General features: G+C 46.4%; 1 protein-coding gene across 2 annotated transcripts in view; it reads left to right on the top strand.

Annotated features, from left to right (window-relative positions):
* The window catches only part of LOC143368484 (hemicentin-1), a 354,314-nt gene that overhangs the window by 326,688 nt on the left and 7,815 nt on the right, over window positions 1–19,811 (top strand). For both annotated transcript variants that reach the window (XM_076811252.1, XM_076811253.1), the window contains exon 12: window positions 5,626–5,946. In XM_076811252.1, the coding sequence (XP_076667367.1) occupies window positions 5,626–5,946 (321 nt within the window). The remainder of the gene's footprint in view (window positions 1–5,625; window positions 5,947–19,811) is intronic.

Raw genomic sequence — 19,811 nt, 5'->3', positions numbered from 1 at the left:
ACTATTAACGCCTCAATTATTTACCCTTCCGAGACCGAGATTGTCCAGCCTCTAAAGATCTTTCCAATTAGTTCGAAAGCGGTCGTTAATCAACACCGCGCCGTGTCACCGCTAACCACCGGCCCGTCCCACCCCCCAGGCGATTATTTAATGCCATTATTTCGACCCTTATTTATGTCTTGTTTACGGAGCGCTCGAACGCGGAAGAGACGCGCCACATCTTTTCCACTGCTTATAAAGTCTTAAATAAATACAACTGAAAGTAGAGGTAAATGTAGTTTAATTATTTATTTCAATCTCTTTAAGAAAGTATAACATTAAATCTGTAATAACTTTATTTTAATATTGCAATAAGCTATCTAAGAAACGTGCTGTTATGTCGAGAGAATGCAATAACTAAATATTTTTACACCAAAACATAATATAATAACCTGTTAAAGTGTCCCTCGTTTGAATACAAAAATCATTGCATAAAAATATGCATGTACTTTCTGAAATAAATTCCCAAAATATCGATTCTTTTTCTACCTCCTGACGAGAGGTAACCCCTTAATGGGGCCTTCCGGTCTAAAAGTCGATTCTTTTATTTCATTTTTCGAAAGTTCAACCTTTTAGGAATACGTGTTTAAAAGGATTTTTTGAAATTCGAGAAATTCCCGAAATTATAGTTATTTGAGTATCGGCAAATGCAGGGGTAACACCCGGCCACTCGGCACTCACGTAAAACCTTAAACGCGTTTTTCTCGAAACAGTGTTCTCAAAACGGTAAGACCTGTATTTCCAAAAGTTATCATCCGATTCGACTGAAACTTTTTTTATTTTGAAGAATATACTTCTCGCTAGGGAGTATATCAGAAAAAAGCAAAAAATTGAAAATTTATAATTTTCAAAGGCGTTGAAAGGATGAAAGTTATAGGGAAAAAGTGATTTCAAAATTCAAGTGTCGTTATTTTCTAAAAAAAATGTCATTTTGTAATTTTTTCTGGTTTCCCCCTAGCCAGAAGTATATTCCTCAAAATAAAAAAGTTTCAGTCGAATCGTATATAATAACTTTTGGAGATACATGCCCCACCGATTTGAATAAATTATTTTGACACCTTGACTTTAACGACTCCACAGTGCCGTCTGCAATGATTAATTATAAAACAAAAAATATATTTCTGTAGCTTAAGACATCCTTAATACAATGCAACAAGTCCGATTAAATTATATATAGTAGTTTTCCATTAATTAATTCCTAAATATCACCTATTTTGGGGGGCTCTAGACCGGAAGGTCCCCTTAATGCACTTAAACATCACGATCGATGTGTTTTGCTTAATGAGATTACGTTCATAGACAAGAATACTAGTATTAACAGTTCGATCAATGCTGCCAATTGTTTAGCGCGGGCGAAACAGGAACTGGTGCATCTCTCCCGAACCGACCCTAAACTGTAAAATTACACGGTCGAATCGCGTTTCATCGGAGCACGAGAACCGAACCTTTTAACCTGCGACCTGGTTCGACCCATCTATAGTTCGAGCTTATTGTTGTTTAATTACACAGAAACTAATTAGCGCGATTAATTATGTCTGCCCCAGGGTAGAAGCTCGAAGCGTTATTCACTAACATTTCAAACATTTCGAGTAAATGTTTTTTGTGGGTTTAACAGCAATGCCGGGAAACCGAATCGATCGATATCTTGGTAATCGTTAGATTTAACAGGGATTAACTGCAGTGCTCTCTCGCCGGAGCAATCTCGATCCCCGCGTTCCCGGCTCCGCCAGAAATCGTCGCGCGCCACGAAAGCTCGCGGTCCATTTTGCCTTCGCATTGTTCCTCAAGCATCGGCCAATTTTCCAAAGGATCGGCCCTCGGCTTCGTGGGCGGGATGGGGGCAGAGGGACGAGCGGTCAGCACCCTGACAGATATTCGGGAATTATCGCCGCGCGCACAATGCGACGCGACCAATCATCGCGCGGTAAACCGACATTAATCCGCTCGCGGATTTTCGCTGCGCGGGACTACGCGGACGTCTTTTTTTTTCCACGCGGGCGTATGATAGGGAGTGACGTTGACGCGACGAGCTGCCGAAAGCGTATTGACGTTGACAAATACACGCTACGTCAAATCGACGCGCTCCCTCCTTTGTGGTCGGCGCGTTTTCATCCCTCGCGGCTGGGCCCGACCCTGACGTACCGCGGACAAATGAAAAAAATTGATGAAAAATAGAGTATTGGGCAAACTCTGTTCACCCCCGAGGAGTCAGCCTGGCGGAAGATTGAGCGTGCATGAGCCGAGGGCAAGGAGAGCGTACGAATGTTTGTCGAGGACATTCGCAAGGAGTCTCCGTGGCCCAGCGCGGAGTTCCGACTGGAATCGAGGCCACTCGGTTGGCCGTCTCTCGAGCGTGTCGTCGATTTCACTGGATCCCGTCGTCGTAACGCAACCTCCGGGAGGCGAAGTCTCTTTCATCCGCAGCGACCAGTGCGGCGAAATTATTTCGAAATCTAACATGATTGGTATTGGGTATCGCGTGGGAGGGGGTGCGGGCACTCGGAAGCTGCACCGAGGAGGCTAGAGCGGGCGAAAGTTCGCGATTCAAAGGAAGTTTGACCCGGCTATTCGACGTTGGCTGGTGGGCATTGTTCGAGGCGCTCGGGCTCGGCTGGGAAAAAAAATCTATTTTCCAGAGGGATTTCCGGCGGACGTGGCGGTATTTTTAAGGATTAAATAAAAGAATCGCTGACGCGGGAACGTCATTACCCCGGGCCGATGTTGATTAAATAACAGGCTCCGACCGCGACGGCTGGGAACAGCCGCGAACCGTGAAAAATTCACCGACCGCGTTTCGCGTATCCATTTTTCATACGGCCATTGGAATAAGTTGAAAAGAAAGCGGCCGGTTTATCGGGGAACAGAATTTTCAATCGACGGCGAACAAAAATGCACCGCTCCGCCCTCGCCGCTGAACCGCGCACATATATTACGCTGCGGATGAAAATAAATTGAACGACGTCGGGCGGAGGAGGTCGGGCGGGGGGGGCGCGGGGGGAGGCGAGAGACCCTTGGAAAATTCAATATATCCTTTAGTGCGAGCGAAAGGATCCGACGTGTGTAGCGAGGCGGTGCGGTTCGAAATTAACGCGAGCGTAATCCGCATCGGGGGGCAAAGAGCGCCGCGATGTAAATAGGTTCGGGAGAAGGGAAACAAAGAAACATACCGAGAGAGAAAGAAACAAAAGCAGGCCGGGGTGCAGAGGGGAATAAAGGCCGGCCGAAGGGTTCGCTTTCCAGTCGCTGCGTCCGCGGAACGGGCGAACAATATTTATTTCCTCGCCGGCGTTCGGTGCTGCGATAGCTCCCCTGTCTGTTTAAGAAAGAGGGTTGCCAGCGAGACGGGGGATGAGAAAAGAAAAGGAAAATCAGAAGGAGAGGAGAAGCAGAGAAAAACAGCGATGCGATGCGCTCGAATCACGGCCAGCAACTGCGCGCCCTTTGACTGACAGTGGAGAAAAAGAATTTTCGTAGGTCGCGAACTGCGCCCTGGAGCATGGACGGTCGACGACGATGGCACGAGGGGGAAGGAAGAAAAAGAGTGGGACATCTCTGTGACCATTACTATCCCGGTACACTAAATCCTTGCCACTCGTAGTCGCGCAAACATTTTTCACCGGGAAGCTTGATTTCCAGGGAGCCCAGTCTCTCCACGGGTCTCGCGCGCTCTCTGCCAACCTGTAGAGCGGCCTTCGAGCGTACAAAGTATCCGGGAAATATTACCGGACAAAGGGCGACAAACGAGGCCGCGCGATAACAAAGGAGGAAGCGCAGGATCGCGGAAGGCCGGGATATTTCCTTCGAACGAACGTGCACCGCGATATCAGAGCTAGGCGGCAGGAGCTACCGAGGGAACGACCGAGTTTCAGGGGGAAATGATTTTCATCGTTCGTTTGATTCGTCCTCGGTCCACGGACGAGCAAAAGCCGGGATAATAATCGTTGGTTCCGCCTGGGATGAGGAGCTTTCGCTCTTATTACGGGGAGCCTGTGCAGGCGCTGCAGTCCCCAGGGCAGGTAGAGATTCGCGCGAAGTAAGCGTGGACTACAGGGTCCTCCAAAATGTATTCAAACTCCAGCGGAGCATCGACTCTGCCGGTAAGTCCCTTAAACTAAATAGAGAAATGGTAACCCTTCGGGCAAGCGTCACGTGGAGTGTAGACAAATAGATATACTCAGTGCGTTAAACGTTTACCACTCCCGCGAAATATAGGGTTTGCATCGAGTATTTGTACGAAGCTTCTCTTCGTCTCAATACTCGTACAATTCATGTCTATTAGGGTGGCTCTTATTTTCGAGTTTTCAATTTTCTTCGCGGCACCCTCAGAATAATTCCAAATTATGAAAAAAAAATTCTGTGTGAAGTTTGAGCCCGACCGGATAATGGGAAAAGGTGCCCCTGGGGCCCTTGATCGTTTATATAATTATTTAATAGCTCACAGTCGATTTTATATAATATCCTCCAAGTTATTGATTACATAAAAAATTGTGTCCAACCAAAGTTGTAAATCCAGACAAGGAGCATCTTTTATGTTTTATTACTTTTTTCGCGTGACAAATGGTTTTCCGAAAAAAGTCCGAAAAACTGAAAAAGAAATATTTTTATTTTTCAAATTTTTGAAAATTTAAATCCGTCTTGAACACTTTTTATTTATGAAGGCGAACAAAATTGTAATTTTTACTTTCGAGGAATATTTTATTTTCAACCCTAAAGGTTAATGCTGATACGTCTCTGTCACCAATGAGCATTTTTCCTAAAATTAAAAGTACAATTTTTTATCGCCTTCAAACATAAAAAGTGTTCGAGAAGGATTTAAACTTTCAAAATTTGAAAAATAAAAATGTTTTTTTAGTTTTTCGGACTTTTTTCGAAAACCGTTTGTCGCACGAAAAAACGTAATGGAACATAAAAGATGCTCTTCGCCTGGATCTACAACTTTTGTTTGACATATTTTTTAATGTAATCAATAACTTGAATGATATTATATAAAATCGACTTTGTGAGCTGTTAAATAATTATTTAAATATTCAAAGACTCAGAGGCACTGTTTCCCGTTATCCGATCGGGCTCAAACTTTGCACAGATTTTTTTCGAAATATTTTGAACTATTCCGGGGGGTGGCGCCAAGAAAATCTTGATAAAAAATTTCACCAAGTATAAATAACAGCCACCCTAATGTCTAGAGTTGTCTCCAGGCACTTTAAAGCACCCTGCGCCGAGGTCGGAAGGGGCAAGCGAGCAGCGGCCTTGGAGCTAAGTCGTTTACAATCGTAACGCGTTCTAAAGAGCCGGCCATGACTGAAATCCTTTACGAAGCAATTTCACGCGCCGAGTCGTTTTAATATTCGGGAAGTTGCTGGACGTCAACTTTCCCCCAGCCCGTTATAACCGACTCCATGGCCTCGAAACGGAAAGTTCACTGTGTCGCGGATCGATCCTAGCGGACCGGAGGATCCGGAGAGTTGTCGAGCTCCTTTTAATCGTCCGCGTAACGGGGGTTGTAAAATTTTCACGACTCGGACCTTAAGCAGGCGAGTTTGCTGAACGGTGCCGTTTATGTATAGGCGACGGTTCTTCTCGTTTCAGGAAAGCCATTTCCGGTACGTAACTGCACGCTCGCGAACCAGACTTACACCAGCGTGGAGGTGAAATGCGTGGCTGGTTACGACGGCGGGCTTCCGCAAAAATTCGTCCTGGAGGTGTACCACGGTGACGTGGACTTCCTATCGAGCAGCCAGCCCCTGTACAACGTCTCGAACGCCGAGGAGCCGAGCTTCTCCCTGGCTGGACTGGAGGCGTCGGTGGACGCCGGCGTTCACGTCGCCGTTTACGCCGTCAACGCGAAAGGTCGCAGCCAATCGGTCATCCTCAGCGAGGTCACTTACCGAGACGCCGAGAAACGAACCGGTAAGTACATGTACTATGTCTTCTTAATCGTTTATTTAGCGTAAACTACTGCCAAACGAGTCCAATACTTAAAAGGGAACACCGCGAAACCATGCTTACCGATTGGAACGCGGTTTTGCGGGTTGATAGAGTGGCTAAAGACGAGAAGAACGGTATGTTTCATTCGTACCCAATCGCCCTTTAAGGGGTTATACCTAGTCAGGCGGCCGAAAAGAGGCGAATGTTTGTGAATTTTTTTTGAAAAAGCGGAAGCATATATTCTTACAGAAGTTTTTGCGCTTAAAAGAGCAACATTTAAAGAACGTTTGGTAATTTTTTCGTAGAAAAATATTTAAGTTTATAGTAAAGTAACTACCGACATCCAAGAAGCATATTTAAAATTTTGATTTTCCGGTGAGCACTGCCATTCGGAACCAGATTATTTAAAATCAAAAAACAAAAAAAAAACTAGGATTTCAAATTTAAATAGCCGCCATTTTATTTTAAATTAATATATCGGAAAATTCTCTCCGTCAACCTGAGGATACATTAATATACTAACGAAATCATTTTTGTTTTTTGATTTTAGATAATCTGGTTCCGAATGGCATGCTTCTTGGATGTCGGTTGTTACTTTATTACAAACTTAAATATTTTTCTACGAAAAAATTACCAAATGTTCTTTCAATGTTGCTCTTTTAAGCGCAAAAAGTTTGTAAGAATATATGCTTCCGCTTTTTCAAAAAAAAAAAGAAAATGGCACTTCCTTTTTTCGGGTATAACTTCTAAATTACAAGAGACAGAAAATAATATTTCAAACAAAAGTTTAACGGTGCACTAAGCACTGCAAAGTAGGATTATCAAAATTTAAAAAGAAGTTTTTTCTCGTCGAGTATATTTTTTTAAACCCTTTTCAAAATTCTGTTAACGCAAGTTTGCAGCGCTTATTATACCATTATTCTTTCGTTTGAAATATTTGTTCTGTCTCTTGTACTTTAGAAATTACGCGCGGGAAAAGTAAAAGTGCCATTTTGACTTCGAGGTTAGTTTTTACATACAATTATTCTTGTCTCGAGTCACTTTACAAACCCACAAAGTTGCGTTCCAATCGGTAAGCGCAGTTTCGCGGTGTTCCCTTGTTAGACATGTATCTACAAATGAATGTACCTACGTGGTTGATCGAAAAACATCGAGTCGTACATTTTTATAGCTACTAACGACGCGAGGGTGGCGACAGGGAGAAGGTTATTTTTCGTGAGAAAGCAGCCGGATGTCAGAGCAGATAAACACGGGGAGGGGGGGGGAGGGAAAGGAAAAGGGAAAGGGAATGGAAAAGGGAACGCGACAGAATGAAAAATCGCCTGTCACGAGTGAGCTTAATCGAACAAGAGACGCGTTCAAGGAGAAACGGACCGTGGTGGGTGGACCGTGATCAATATAATGACCGGCACCGATTGCCGGCAGATTAACAAAGGTTCGGGGATCGAGCAGGCGCAAGGTCGGCGCTCGCAAGCCGTTGCTGCGGGTTCCTCGCCGGCTTCGAAACGGATGGTAGGTAGCTGTTCCCGAGTGGGTGGTGTCAACGACGGGTCTGGTAAGCAAGACGGATCGCCACCCTCGAGACAACACACCGAGACGAATGCACCACACCCATTACGCGTCTGTGTATGTCACGCTACTTAGACCGCGGTCCGAGCTGCGCTCGGGGAAACCGACCCCTGCGGAGGGCGAAAGAGCCCCGCCAGAAGAGCGGGAAAGCAAAAAGCATTCAATTCCGTAAAGTTTATGAAAACTGCGCGGAAACACGCGGTTGTTTGAAACGTTGCACGCCCCCGTGCAGCGAGATACCGCTTAACAAAGAGGGTGGAGGAACACGCGCTGGGAGCAACAGCGTCCGGGGGGTTGGGTACGGTGTAAAAATGTAAAAGGTTCGTCACGGACGGTGCGCGCAGTGTGTCACTGGGTGACGTCGTGTGTACACGCGCGATCGTAAATATCAACGTGGCGTGGAGTTTACAACGAGGTAAAACGGAGGGCACCAAATCAATTGTCAGTAAAGTGATTTACGGCCGCGGTGGCGTCTATCAATTTGCGAACGGGGGATGCGAGCGAGCGTGGAGGGCCGCGCGCGTACGTCGGCCTCGCCTCGCCTCGCTCGCGATCCCGACCGCCGCGCCGCGCCGCGACTCCTCGTACATCAACTTCACGACGTTCAAGAACAAACGACCATTACTTACCTCTCTGTCTCTCTATCTATCCATCCCTCGGACCGCATTTGATTATCTTTCGACTTGCCCTTCCGCCACGCTCGGGAGGAATCGAGAGGGCCGGAGCCTTGGCTGTGGTTCTTGTAAAACGGACTTGGGCGAATAGTCTTCGATTGGTCTGCGTTATTCCGTGCGAACTCATGAAATTTGAACGTGTTGTAGTTTTTAGTGATATTTCAACGTGCCTCAATGGATTTTTCGAAATTTTGAAAAATGTCGATTTTACAGCTGTTTGAAGCAGGGCTTGAATAGGTTTCGAAAATAACTGTTTCAAACTGTTATATAAAGGTTCTGACTGAAAGAGTTATAAAGAACCTAAATATCAGACTATATAAGTATAAGTTACGGTTCCTATATAGCTCTATAAGTTTTATTTTTTAGATTCTATAACTTTTATTTTTTAGGTTCTATATAAGTTACAAAGCGGTTATAGAACCGATTCTTGTAACTTATATAGAACCTAAAAAATAAAAGTTACAGAACTTAAAAAATAAAAGTTACAGAACTTAAAAAATAAAAGTTATAGAACTTAAAAAATAAAAGTTATAGAGCTATATAGGAACCGCAACTTATACTTATATAGTCCGATATTTAGGTTATTTATAACGGTTATTCCGAATAAAGGTTCTGAATAACTCTTTCAAGAACCGAAATCTTTATAATAACGGTTTCCAGCCCGACTGAATCAGTGGAATCGCTAGTGAAATAGAAGTGCGAAGTAATGGATCGCGCATCCCACCATTTCACGCACCTAAGTGACTTTCCATTGGGCCGTATGCATAAAAATAAGAAAATGCTTGAAAGTAATAAATATACGTAACAGCAAATACTAGATTTCGTATGCATAATCTTCTACCGGTACTAGATAGTAAATGGCGGAAAATTTTAAGTAAATACTACTAGTATTTACTTGCAAGGGAACATCGCGAGCTCGCACTCACCCATTGGACCGTAACTTTGTCGGTTTATAGAGTAACTCAAGACAAGAACAAGGGTGCGTTTCATTCGGGCCCTACCGCCCTTTAAGGGGGTGAAAACTAACCTCAAAGTCAAATAGGTACTTCCACTTTTTCCCGTATAACTCCCAAAGTACAACAGAAAGAAAAAAATGTTTCAAACAAAAGTTTAATGTTGCAATAAGGGCTACAAACTTCCGTTAACAAAATTTTTGAAAAAACTTTTCTTCTTAAAACAAAACTTTTACCTCGCGTTATTTACAGTTCCACGAGTAAACCGCTCTACTTGTGGATATTTCCTGAAACACGCGTCAACGTCTCGCACGGGAACGTTACACGTGTGTACAGTCTGAAGCTCCTATACACGACGAAGAATTGAATTTTGTCTGCCAATCTCTTTTGACTTTTTCTACTTCATTTGTATTTTTTGGAAATCTAATCCAGTTTTGGCGTTTGATACAGATTTTGCGGGCAACTTCAGTTACTGTTCACCTAACTGTACCTACTCTGATGAACATCAGTATCCTCACCAATGCCTACTTGCAAACCGGGATCACCTATGTATCTAAAAAATACCTCCACTTTCTCTTTCCGTGAAAGACCGCCACCTCTGCTTTCGTTCGCGATATCTAAAAATGTATCCGCCAGGTAGTTCAAATGGTGCTTTCCGAACCTAAACATGGCACGGTACTCGCGGGTATGGTTTCTCCGACATTTGTAAACCTTGGGGCACGAATTTGCATGAACAACGCCACGATTGCGATTGAGCAGACAATTTAAGACAAACAACTGGCAGACATAAGATAACACTAGCATTTACCTGCAGTTGTCAGTAAGTACTACGTGTTATGCACACGTATTTTCACGTATTTACTGAAAAATTAGTAAAAACTATTTCTAATGAATACTTCATCCCTTATTGCACACGGAACTGAGTATTTGCTTGAGAAACCACTGGTAAACGCTTATACTTGCTTGTACGCATACGGCCCATTAGCGTTTCACTTGATCGCATCGCGATGCAGCGCACTTTTCACACAAGCCAGGATCGAGAGGCAACTGGCGTCCACGCGTCTCCACCCTCTTTCCCACTTTTCTGTTGCCTATCCCTGTCAGTTTCGCCCGCGAGATCTATACTTACCATTAAAACTCCCCTCGTTGGAACTCGATCGGCGAAACGACCACTTCCCTAATGAACGGGCCGAAAGTCGATTAGCGCGTAATTAGGACATTAGCTGGAAACTTGCGGCATTTAAATGCCCCGGCTTCCCGACCTCCCGCGTTCTTCGATTCCGCCCTCCTGCCCAAGGAGGACAGAGCAATTTCCAGGAGCGGGTCACGGAATTCTTGGTAAAAATACCATCGACAACCTTCGACCCCCCAGATGCCAGATATTTAGGTGTTTCCACTTAATCGTCTCACCCCGCGCCAGCGTATCAGGCCGCACGACACGCTCCACGCGAGACGGTTGCTCCTCCGCAGGCGTCTCACCCGCCGTGTTTCAGGGAACTGAACATCGTCACTTTCGGGGCGCGCGTGTTCGTTTCCGCCTAGGGCCAGTTTAAGCCCTTCGCCCGATGCGATGCGTTGGAAGAGTTTTTTTTTCCCATTCGCCACGCAGGGCAACGAGCATCGAATTAAGGAAAGCAATTACAGATAATGGTCCCAACGGCACCCGCTGCCGGAACCGTGCGGAAGTCGGAGAGGAAAGGTGGCGGAGAAAGAGAGATAAAGGGCGGAGGGTGAATAAGAAGGGGGAGGGAGAGCGGGGGGAAAGGAGAGAAGCCATCCACGAGAGATACGAATGTACAGGCTGGTCATTAAGCGGCTCCACCTTCTCCCTCGCACCCTCTTCCTCGCGTGGCCCCTCTCCCCTTCGCCCGTTCGCTCGTCTTTTTGGACATTAAGCCGTTTCGCGTGCGGTAATTCTGCCCGGGTCATTTTTGCCGCTCTTCTTGCTCCGTCGTTAACTTCACTTAGCTCTGTTTACCCCCTCCGTCGTCCTTATTTTTCTCCCTTTCACCGCGCCTCTTCGCCGACCCCGTTGCTCTCCTCCTTGTTTCTGCTCGACCTCTCGTCAGACGTCGCCGAAAGCTCGCTCGCTTTTTTTCGCCCGGCTGTTTTTTTAGCCGTAGACCCGGGACCGGTGGTCGTGTTTTCTCGATGACGCGCCGAGCTTCGTTGCCTGTCGCCCGAGCTCTCCGCCTCGGGAGGAGCTTTCGAGACGCTTCGCTGTTGGCCGCACCGTGTTCTTCTACCACCCTGGGCCAAGACTGTTCAATTAGGGGCTCCTGCTTTGATTGTCTTGCCGCGAATGCACCGCTGGAACGCGCGTCTCTCCCGTAAACGTGGCGGCGATATCGAGTCGCGCAGGGGCGCGTAGATCGTGACACGCGGATGTTGAACAAGTGCGTCGCGTGTCGCGATTAACGGGAGATCGACGACAGTCGGTTCGCAGCGATCGCGCGTACTGACCCGCGTGTTTACGCGTGTCGGTCAGCGTGATCGAAGTTCCCAATACGCGGCGTCGTGTCGGTGTGATTCATCGCGCGCAGACCGCCGATACCAGGGGTTTAAAACAGTTATGATATCGGCTTCGGTTCTTGAAACTGTTACGAAGAACCGGTATTCTGGATAACTGTTACAAGCAACCGAAATTTCTGACTATATCGATTTCGGTCACGGTTCTAGAACCGATATTACATCGGTTATAACGGTTCTAGTACCTTTACTTTTTCGGTTCTAAAACGATTCTAGAGTTGGTTCATTTCGGTTTGTAAATTGATTCTTATATCGATCCTAAGAAATTGTTATATGTTTTAACTCTCCGATGGCTGTGCATGGATTTATTTTGTCAACGCAATTTCAACGCAGTTGATAAAGTGCGATAAACTGGAACCATAATTTCTGATTAAATTGTAGATTATCGAATTTCTTAGAAATACTTCTTCAAAATAAATTCTTAATATACAGTAATCTGTAAGCGTAATATCTACATATTTCAATTCCTCTAAAATCGATGCGAGAATCAATTCCAGAACCGTTTTAGAACCGATATAATCGTACTAACTATTACGTGCTTCCTTCTCCTATATCGCCCCCCATTTTTATAATTCGTCTCCCTCCGAAATCCGCGCTCTTCCGTCCCCCTCCTCTTTCAAATGTTCTTGCAAATCTTTCCTACTGCTTAATCCATTATAATTTTTCTACAAATCATATTTTGCGATCTGGTCGGTTCGTCTTCTCTTATTTTCTTTTCTATACTTTTCTTGTACTAATTTCAAGCCTAGATTAACTTCACGTTTTAAGTTGGCTTGAAAAACAGTCCTTGACTGAACCCCGCCTTTGCATCTATCCTGTTTCTCTCTGTTTTGCTATTTGCTGTGTTCTTTTTTTGTTTGCAATAAAGACGTTTAATAACAATATTAATAATATACCATCGGTTCTCTAGAACCGTAACCGAAATCGACATAGTCAGCAATTCCGGTTCCTTATAACAGTGTTATTCAGAATATCGGTTCTTCGTAACTGTTCCAGTCAGAACCGATCTACAACTGTTTGAAACAGTTATTTTCGGAACCGTTTCAATCCCTGGCCGATACACAGTCCTTCCTCCTCCGGCCGCGTGTAAACCGCGTCGATTAAACCGACGCGTTCCCGCTGCAGAGGGGATGAAGCATCGGGAGGCTAGACTCGCGTGTCCGCGGTGCATTACCGATTCAATGCGCGATCAGCATTTCGAAGGTCGTGGACGTGGAGGCGGCGTTTAAAAGTAAAGCGACACACCGTCGCTTTTCAAGCACGACGAGGGAGCGAACGGGTTCATAGAGCAATGAAACATCGTGGCCATCAATTCCTCCGCGGGCAATCATCGCGGCTCGACGCGTCGCGACGCCCCTCTTCAGAGCGGCGGGCCGCTTTAAATTTCATTAAAGCGACACGGACCGATGTCCCGTCCGTAGGGGAAACGATTATTATCGCCATACGAGTCACCGTTAAGTCCTTAAGAAATATTCCCCGCGGCGTAATATATTCCGCGACGGAGTTTATATCAAGCGCCGCCGAGTTATCCGGCAATTCTGCCCGCAGCCGTGGAAATTCCTCAAACGGTTCATGGCCAGGCCGTTACCGTCCGCGCCATTCGTAACAGGTAATGTTGCCGGAAGTATCATAACGGCCCATTCTCGAGTTCCTAAGCCTGTCTCTAAATACTGCCCGGAGTTAAGCGGAAACGGCTGGCCGTGATTACACGACCGGCAACCGTTGCCTTTGAATCGGAATCTTGCCGCCGGCCCCGCTTAATACCGCGCCACCGTTTTCGTCCCGGACCGTTTGTCCGCCCCAAGACAACCCTTTTGTTTGAGCGTCGCCGCAAATGGGACGCTTTGCGCCCGGACTCGCCTGTCCAGACCGCGACGCACCCGAATACGGGCGTTCGAGGTCACCGGAACCTCCGATACCCCGTTAAGAAGCACGTTATTGGCGCGGAAAGCAACGTAATCGCGTACGAAGTGCGCCTCTTTCTGGCCGGGGAACCGGGTGACGTCCTGGACGGCTCGCTCGTTGCAGGAACTGGGGCTTAATGTTTGCTGACCAACGCGCAGTGCGTTGCTCGATGGACAAAGATCTAAAAATCGATATTTTCTTTGCGATGATTTTTAACGTGGTCTTGATACAGACTATTTATTTGTATATAAACACTCGAAAGAAAACAAAGTAAAAGCCCCCAACACTCAGGAAACACGTTAGTATTGAGAGAATTTATTTAACGCATTTTCTTGTTGTATTTAGTTCTGTCTTATACCTCAAGGCCAGCTATGTTATTAACATTAAACATAAATAAAAATAATTTTCAATGGATCATTTAACTGAAGGTACTACGTACTCTTTTTTTATTGTGAAATGATTTTCTTTTACTTACTTTAAATTCAGTTTCATTGTCTAGAAGTTACACATTTAATAAATTGCTGAATTAGATGTTTCCAAACTTTAATTTCACTTCTCTCGAAAAAGGTAAAAGACGTCTTTGGGTTTACGTTGTAAACTATGCCTGGAACAGTCCCCAATATTATCATACAAACAAATTTTGCACATGTTTGCACTTTGTTTAGTTATAGTATTTTTTTAGAAACACGTTCAATGAGGACAAACCAAGAAATTTCTGAAAAGTGGTTTCGTTCTGCTCCAAGAGACAAAAAATTGGAAGTTCTAAACATCCGATCTGTTTTTTCCAATTGTTTATACGATACCCATCATGGCTTTTCCATCCTGGATACTGTCTTCAGTTTTAAAATAACTGTCAGACGCGATACACGTGAAAAAAATAATTTGATACAATAATGTTTCGAACAAAAGTTAGTCAGTATTCAGTTGACAACAAATTGCAAAAGTAAATACTGATAAAAAACTTTTTATTCAATCAAAAATCGAGATCACCTCAATGTTTTTTAATGCAACTGTATATTTTTTTTTTGCTACACCAATCGATGCATCTATATATTCTGGTTAAAAAAGTATATAGGTTTCAACTGATTAGTTCAGAAGTTATGATTTTTGTCCCGACTTCCCGAAATAACCGAAATTATTTTTATTCGACGACTAATAGAAATAAAGTCTCTTTTATTCGATACGTTATTTAAATAATTTTTTATTTAATGATACTATCAATGTACCTCAAAGCAGAGATGGGCATTATTTACTTAAATAATTTTTTATTTAAATAATGCCCATCTCTGCTTTGAGGTAAGTACATTGATGTCACCTGTCTACCGTAACCCGGTAAATCCGGTTTAATTTCGAGGGACCGCCGTTCGCCGAGTTGAAAAGAGAAATTAGGGGCGAATCGATTCGCGACCCTGCACGCCAGGATTCCTCTTAGAGTACCTACGTACGTGAAAGCGCGGTATCGCGTCTGAGGTTGAAAGACGTCAGTTGCACCGACTTCTAAATCAGATGACAGCGGGGCCGCGAGATTTCCTTGCCGTTCACGCACCAAACGTACGTACGTACGTACGTACGAGCTGTGTTTCCGTCTCAGTGGCGGCCGCGAAATCGCTTTACCCCCCGAGCGTACGTGGAAGCAGGCTGCCTCCGCGTTACCTGAAAACGGCGTCGCGTTTCAGGGTGAAACGGTCCGGGTGATTCGACGGATCGAAGATTCCGCTGGTTCGGGGCAACCGGTGTCGCGTCCAAGCGACGGGTAGGAGGAAGCGTAATTTGAATATCCGGTGGCGGCATCGCAGGGAGGACCAGCCAGGAAGCTGGAATAATTTTGGCGAAACCGATGGCCCGCGGGCATTCGAATTAAAGCGAAATCGAGAGGCGAGCTCGGGGGCTGGGAGACGAGTAGGTAGCGTCGCGCTAGATAAAGGGTTCCATCGACACCACTGGCATTCCTGCCGGATCGCACGATAATTGAGATCAGGGCACTTGGCCTTAAGCCTTTCGAGCCTCCGAGCCTCCGACGATCGGCCAATCCCCTCGATAAGCGTTTATTATGGACGAGAATCTCAAGATCCGCAACTACATCGCCCTTGGCTTCGACCCTTTCGCCCTTTCACCTTCCCCTGGCCTCCCTCTTGCTTTCCCTCCGCGGGCCAATCCTCTTCAGGTTGCGAGATTGCGTCGGTAATTGCTCCTCGATTTCACCCACGTACACACGGCTTTCTATCGTTACACATGAGCGTACGATCTCTCTCTCTCTCTCTTTCTCCCTCCCGCTCTCGCGCGCGTGTACACACGGGATGGCAAAGGGCGCGGAGCAGGAGCCACAGACCGAGCAGGAGGGAGATAGAGAGCAATCAGTGACGAACTCTCCAGACTGTTCCGGTCCGATCGTAATTAAGAGGATACTAAACCGCCATCGACGTCGCTACTTGACCGCCTCTTATTAGCATCCAGAAAATCGCAAAGGGATCAACGTTCAATCTGATGCGCGGACCACTCGAGGGATCCAGATCGCTGGTACGTGGATGTTACTCGACGAGAAACGTCCACTAAAGCTGTTCTAGGAATGGCACCATCTATCTACCCGATTCGAAGCTAATATGCTGGCTGACGTCTGTCCCCTGGAACCCTTTTAATATCCCCGCTGCAGGGACTGGGTAATTTTCAGGACGGTCGTGCACCGTGTCCTTCCTAATCCGGGTGGACGGCGATCGGTCACGGAGACGGAAAGAGAGTCGCGTGAGCGGTTCATTAATTGAAAACGGCTGCCGGAACGTAAGTCGCCTTAGCCGAGGGACGGACAGGGTAACATCGATTCGGGGTTAGCCTTACGTTCGAATTAATCCAGGTGAGCCGAAGTTAGATCTGGCCCCGGCTAAGCCGGGCTTTTTGGTGACTTAGCCTCGGCCACGTGACGCCGCGCCGGAGACTCGTCTTACTCCGCGGCCGGTTATATCCCTGCGACGCGTGCTTCCTCGATGACTCCCCCTTTCGTAGAGTTCACCGTTCCACCCTGGCCCTCCCGTTGGTCAGCGAACGGAAGACGGAGCAGGATCTCCTAACAGTTTCTCGAGTGAAAAATGAAGGAGACCTTCCCTGAAGATTAGGAGCCGAGCCTCCGCGGCAGCAAGGGGGAAGGGCTGGAATAGATGTTGCGTAGATCTGGAGCAGGTTGGGAGGATCTTTTTTCCAACGGCGGCGGAGCAGGAAGCGACGAGGACCCTCGTGACCCCGCGTTAAGACCGATTAGCGATCTAAACTTCGATGAACTCCGAGTTCGGGAGCCCGCTGGGATATGCGATTTCCCCTGGTTGGCTCTCCTCGGGAATCCCGTTAGACCATCCTCGAGGATCGACGGTATAAAGACCGGTTTATCTTTAGTACCCGGCCACCAGACGTTTCTTCGCGTGGAACTCGATTAAACTTCCATTGCAACTTTTACGAGACATTGTCGGGGCTTAGGAGGGTATACGATCGCAAACTGTACCACCCTCGCGCCCACCTCCCCCCCGGGCAAGAAAGAAACTCGTGATCCGCTAAAAACTAGTAATTGATTAAAAAAATGGCGGCGGATGCAAACGGCGCGGCGCGGTACAGAGAAGCCGGTAGCCGACTATCCGCGTGATTTAGGTGAATACCGCTGCCGCGGCAAATATATTTCCCCGTTGTTCCAAGAGGATGAGCTTCCCGGCGCAACTTTAACGAGAAACCGTCGACGCCCCCTCCTAGGAATATACGATCGCCAGCGACGATCACGACCGCCCCATGTAAATGGCTGTAATTAATCGGGAATTATCGCGACGGCGTAACTGCTGCCGCGTGCCAAAGCAGAACTTAGGTGCCGTCCACCGAAACGGACATTTCTATGAATCAACGTCACTTATCATTATTACCTAGTATTTTTTTCGTTAGGGGAAACTGGGTCATACCCGGGTACCGAATGTTTTTTTTTCCTGCTAGCATAAAGTCAGACGGCAAAATAAACTTTGGACACCGCTAGAAATCTTAATTGGACCTTACAGAATCAGAAAATGAGAGTTCTTACATGAAAAAACTATTTGGCTCACAGGAAAACAAGTTTTCTCGGAAGTATGCAAGTATAGGGTAAAACCGGGTACCTATTAAAAAACGCATAAAATATTATGTAATTATAAAACCTTTATTACTATTATTTTAGAAACCATAAAGGAAGGTTTTTTTTACAAATATTAATTTTTTATATTCAAGCTTTGTGTATGTGTTGGTGAGCCAGATATGCTCGAGAGAGGTGGGGACTGGAGAGGCCAGGAAAAGTAAATAGACAGATAGACAGAGTGACAGTTAAACTCATAATTAATTAGATTGATAATTTATGAGTGAACTAATAAATAGGAATCTTTAAATACTGAAATCTACAAGTACAAGTTTCTATAAGAATCTTGTGTTGAGACAATATAGGGAAGCATAAACATTTAATTGTTGATTCTCTATATTTTTAGATTAGTATAGCACGTGGGAAGTATGCAATAAACACTTATTATGTGATTAATAATAAATCTCTGTATTTTTAGACGAATCAGCCTTGTGTTTTTGCTTAAGAAGAGAACCCTTTTATCATTTTATATATAACAGATTCTTTAAATCCAAGTGGTATAAAAAATGCAATTCGCCAAGGCAACACTGGAACTATTCAACTCGAAATTTTTAAATTTCTCTGAATGAAAAACTACGACGGTCTTTGCTCTGCGATTGATCTCATACCGTCGTGAGGTCCACCCGAATGTAATATCGCAGCTCTTGTCTTAGGAAAACAATGGTACCCGGTCTGACCCGCGTACCCGGTTTTGCCCCAGTTTCCCCTACTATAGGAAATTCCGTTGCTTCAGCAGAGCCTGAAACGCATTCTTAGCATCCTTAATAACTCAGGCCTGTCCATCGTCGCTGTTATTCAAAGTTACCGTTACCTTTCGTCGCCGAGGGATACAGCCCCGGGTCAATAAATCTATCCATCCATCCGCCCGCGCGACAGAAATCTCCTCGACTCGCTGGTACGGTTCAGTGCTTTTACGAGAACTTTTACGCCGATCCCGGGGACTTTCCTGTCGCTCACGCGCGTGCAATATATTCCTGCGACGTTCCTCGGGAACTCGGGCGATCCTCGCGTAAGACCTGTCCCGTGGATCCTTGCGCGGTATTCGGAACGATAGCGCCGACGAAACGGAAGAATCTTTCCAGCAGTGTCGCGATCTAGTGACCCCTTTAACTCAGCTGAACTCGTACCTTCAGCTTGTCTAAGTGATTAAAACAGCTTGGTAATTGATTCGTCCACTGCGCTCTCGGCTCGACTGCCTTATTCACTCGTGTTTGGAGATTTCGCAAGCCACGAGGATCCGTGGAATAAGCGGGAAGGCAAGCGCGGAGCGTAATGGGACGCGCGGCGCTGAACGTTTCTCGTCGGGTTATGGGCCGGAGCAGCGAGGCCGCCAAGGGTGGCTGATTAAACCCAGGGTTTTATGGGCATTACGCGTCCCAGCGAAATACCTTGCCGCGTATTAGTGCACGCACACAGTTGCCTCGCCGCAATCTATTTACATGCATAAATACACCTGTATTATGCACGACACGTACACAGCAGGCTCGTCGTGTACGCCAGGCGACTGCGTGCCACCGCGCACCGTGTCGATTCACCCCCGCGGGCTCGCGCTCAATTTCCACCCCGCCTTTTCATCGGGCAATCCCTCTGCCCGGCTTTCAGTGAAGTTTCTCGAAAGTTTCGGGGTAGCAAGGGCCTCGAGACCCTCGCAGGGAATCAGCGGCGGGGGTTACGATCTTGGCCGATCTCCGGCACGCGTTCATCCACGGTCGAGTGGAGGTTCCGAAGCGACGCGCTTCGATTCACCGCGCCCTCGCGTTCGTGCAACACGAAGAGGACCCTCGCGCGCATGTGTGTAGTACTTGGAAGTTGCGAATTAAAAACGTTCGCCGGGGGCAGGCTAACGAGCGTGGCCCTGCTGTCCCAGTTAAACTACCGTGCAGTCGAGCACAGCTGGCTAACTCGCGCTGCAAGAAAACAGTTTTGTTAATTATCCGAGGAAAGCAGCTGGCCTGCTCCCACGGCCGGCTACTATCAACTGGAACGTCACGTGCTAGAAGCCGAACCAAGAATTAACCCGCAAGATTCCACTATCCCTTCCCTGGATCCGCGTGCCAGCGCCGACGGAACGCTCCGCGAATCGCG

This window comes from Andrena cerasifolii, chromosome 4, assembly GCF_050908995.1.
Source record: "Andrena cerasifolii isolate SP2316 chromosome 4, iyAndCera1_principal, whole genome shotgun sequence".
Taxonomy (NCBI): domain Eukaryota; kingdom Metazoa; phylum Arthropoda; class Insecta; order Hymenoptera; family Andrenidae; genus Andrena; species Andrena cerasifolii.
The sequence above is the reverse complement of the archived record's forward strand: the minus strand, read 5'-3'. Positions and strand labels throughout refer to the sequence as shown.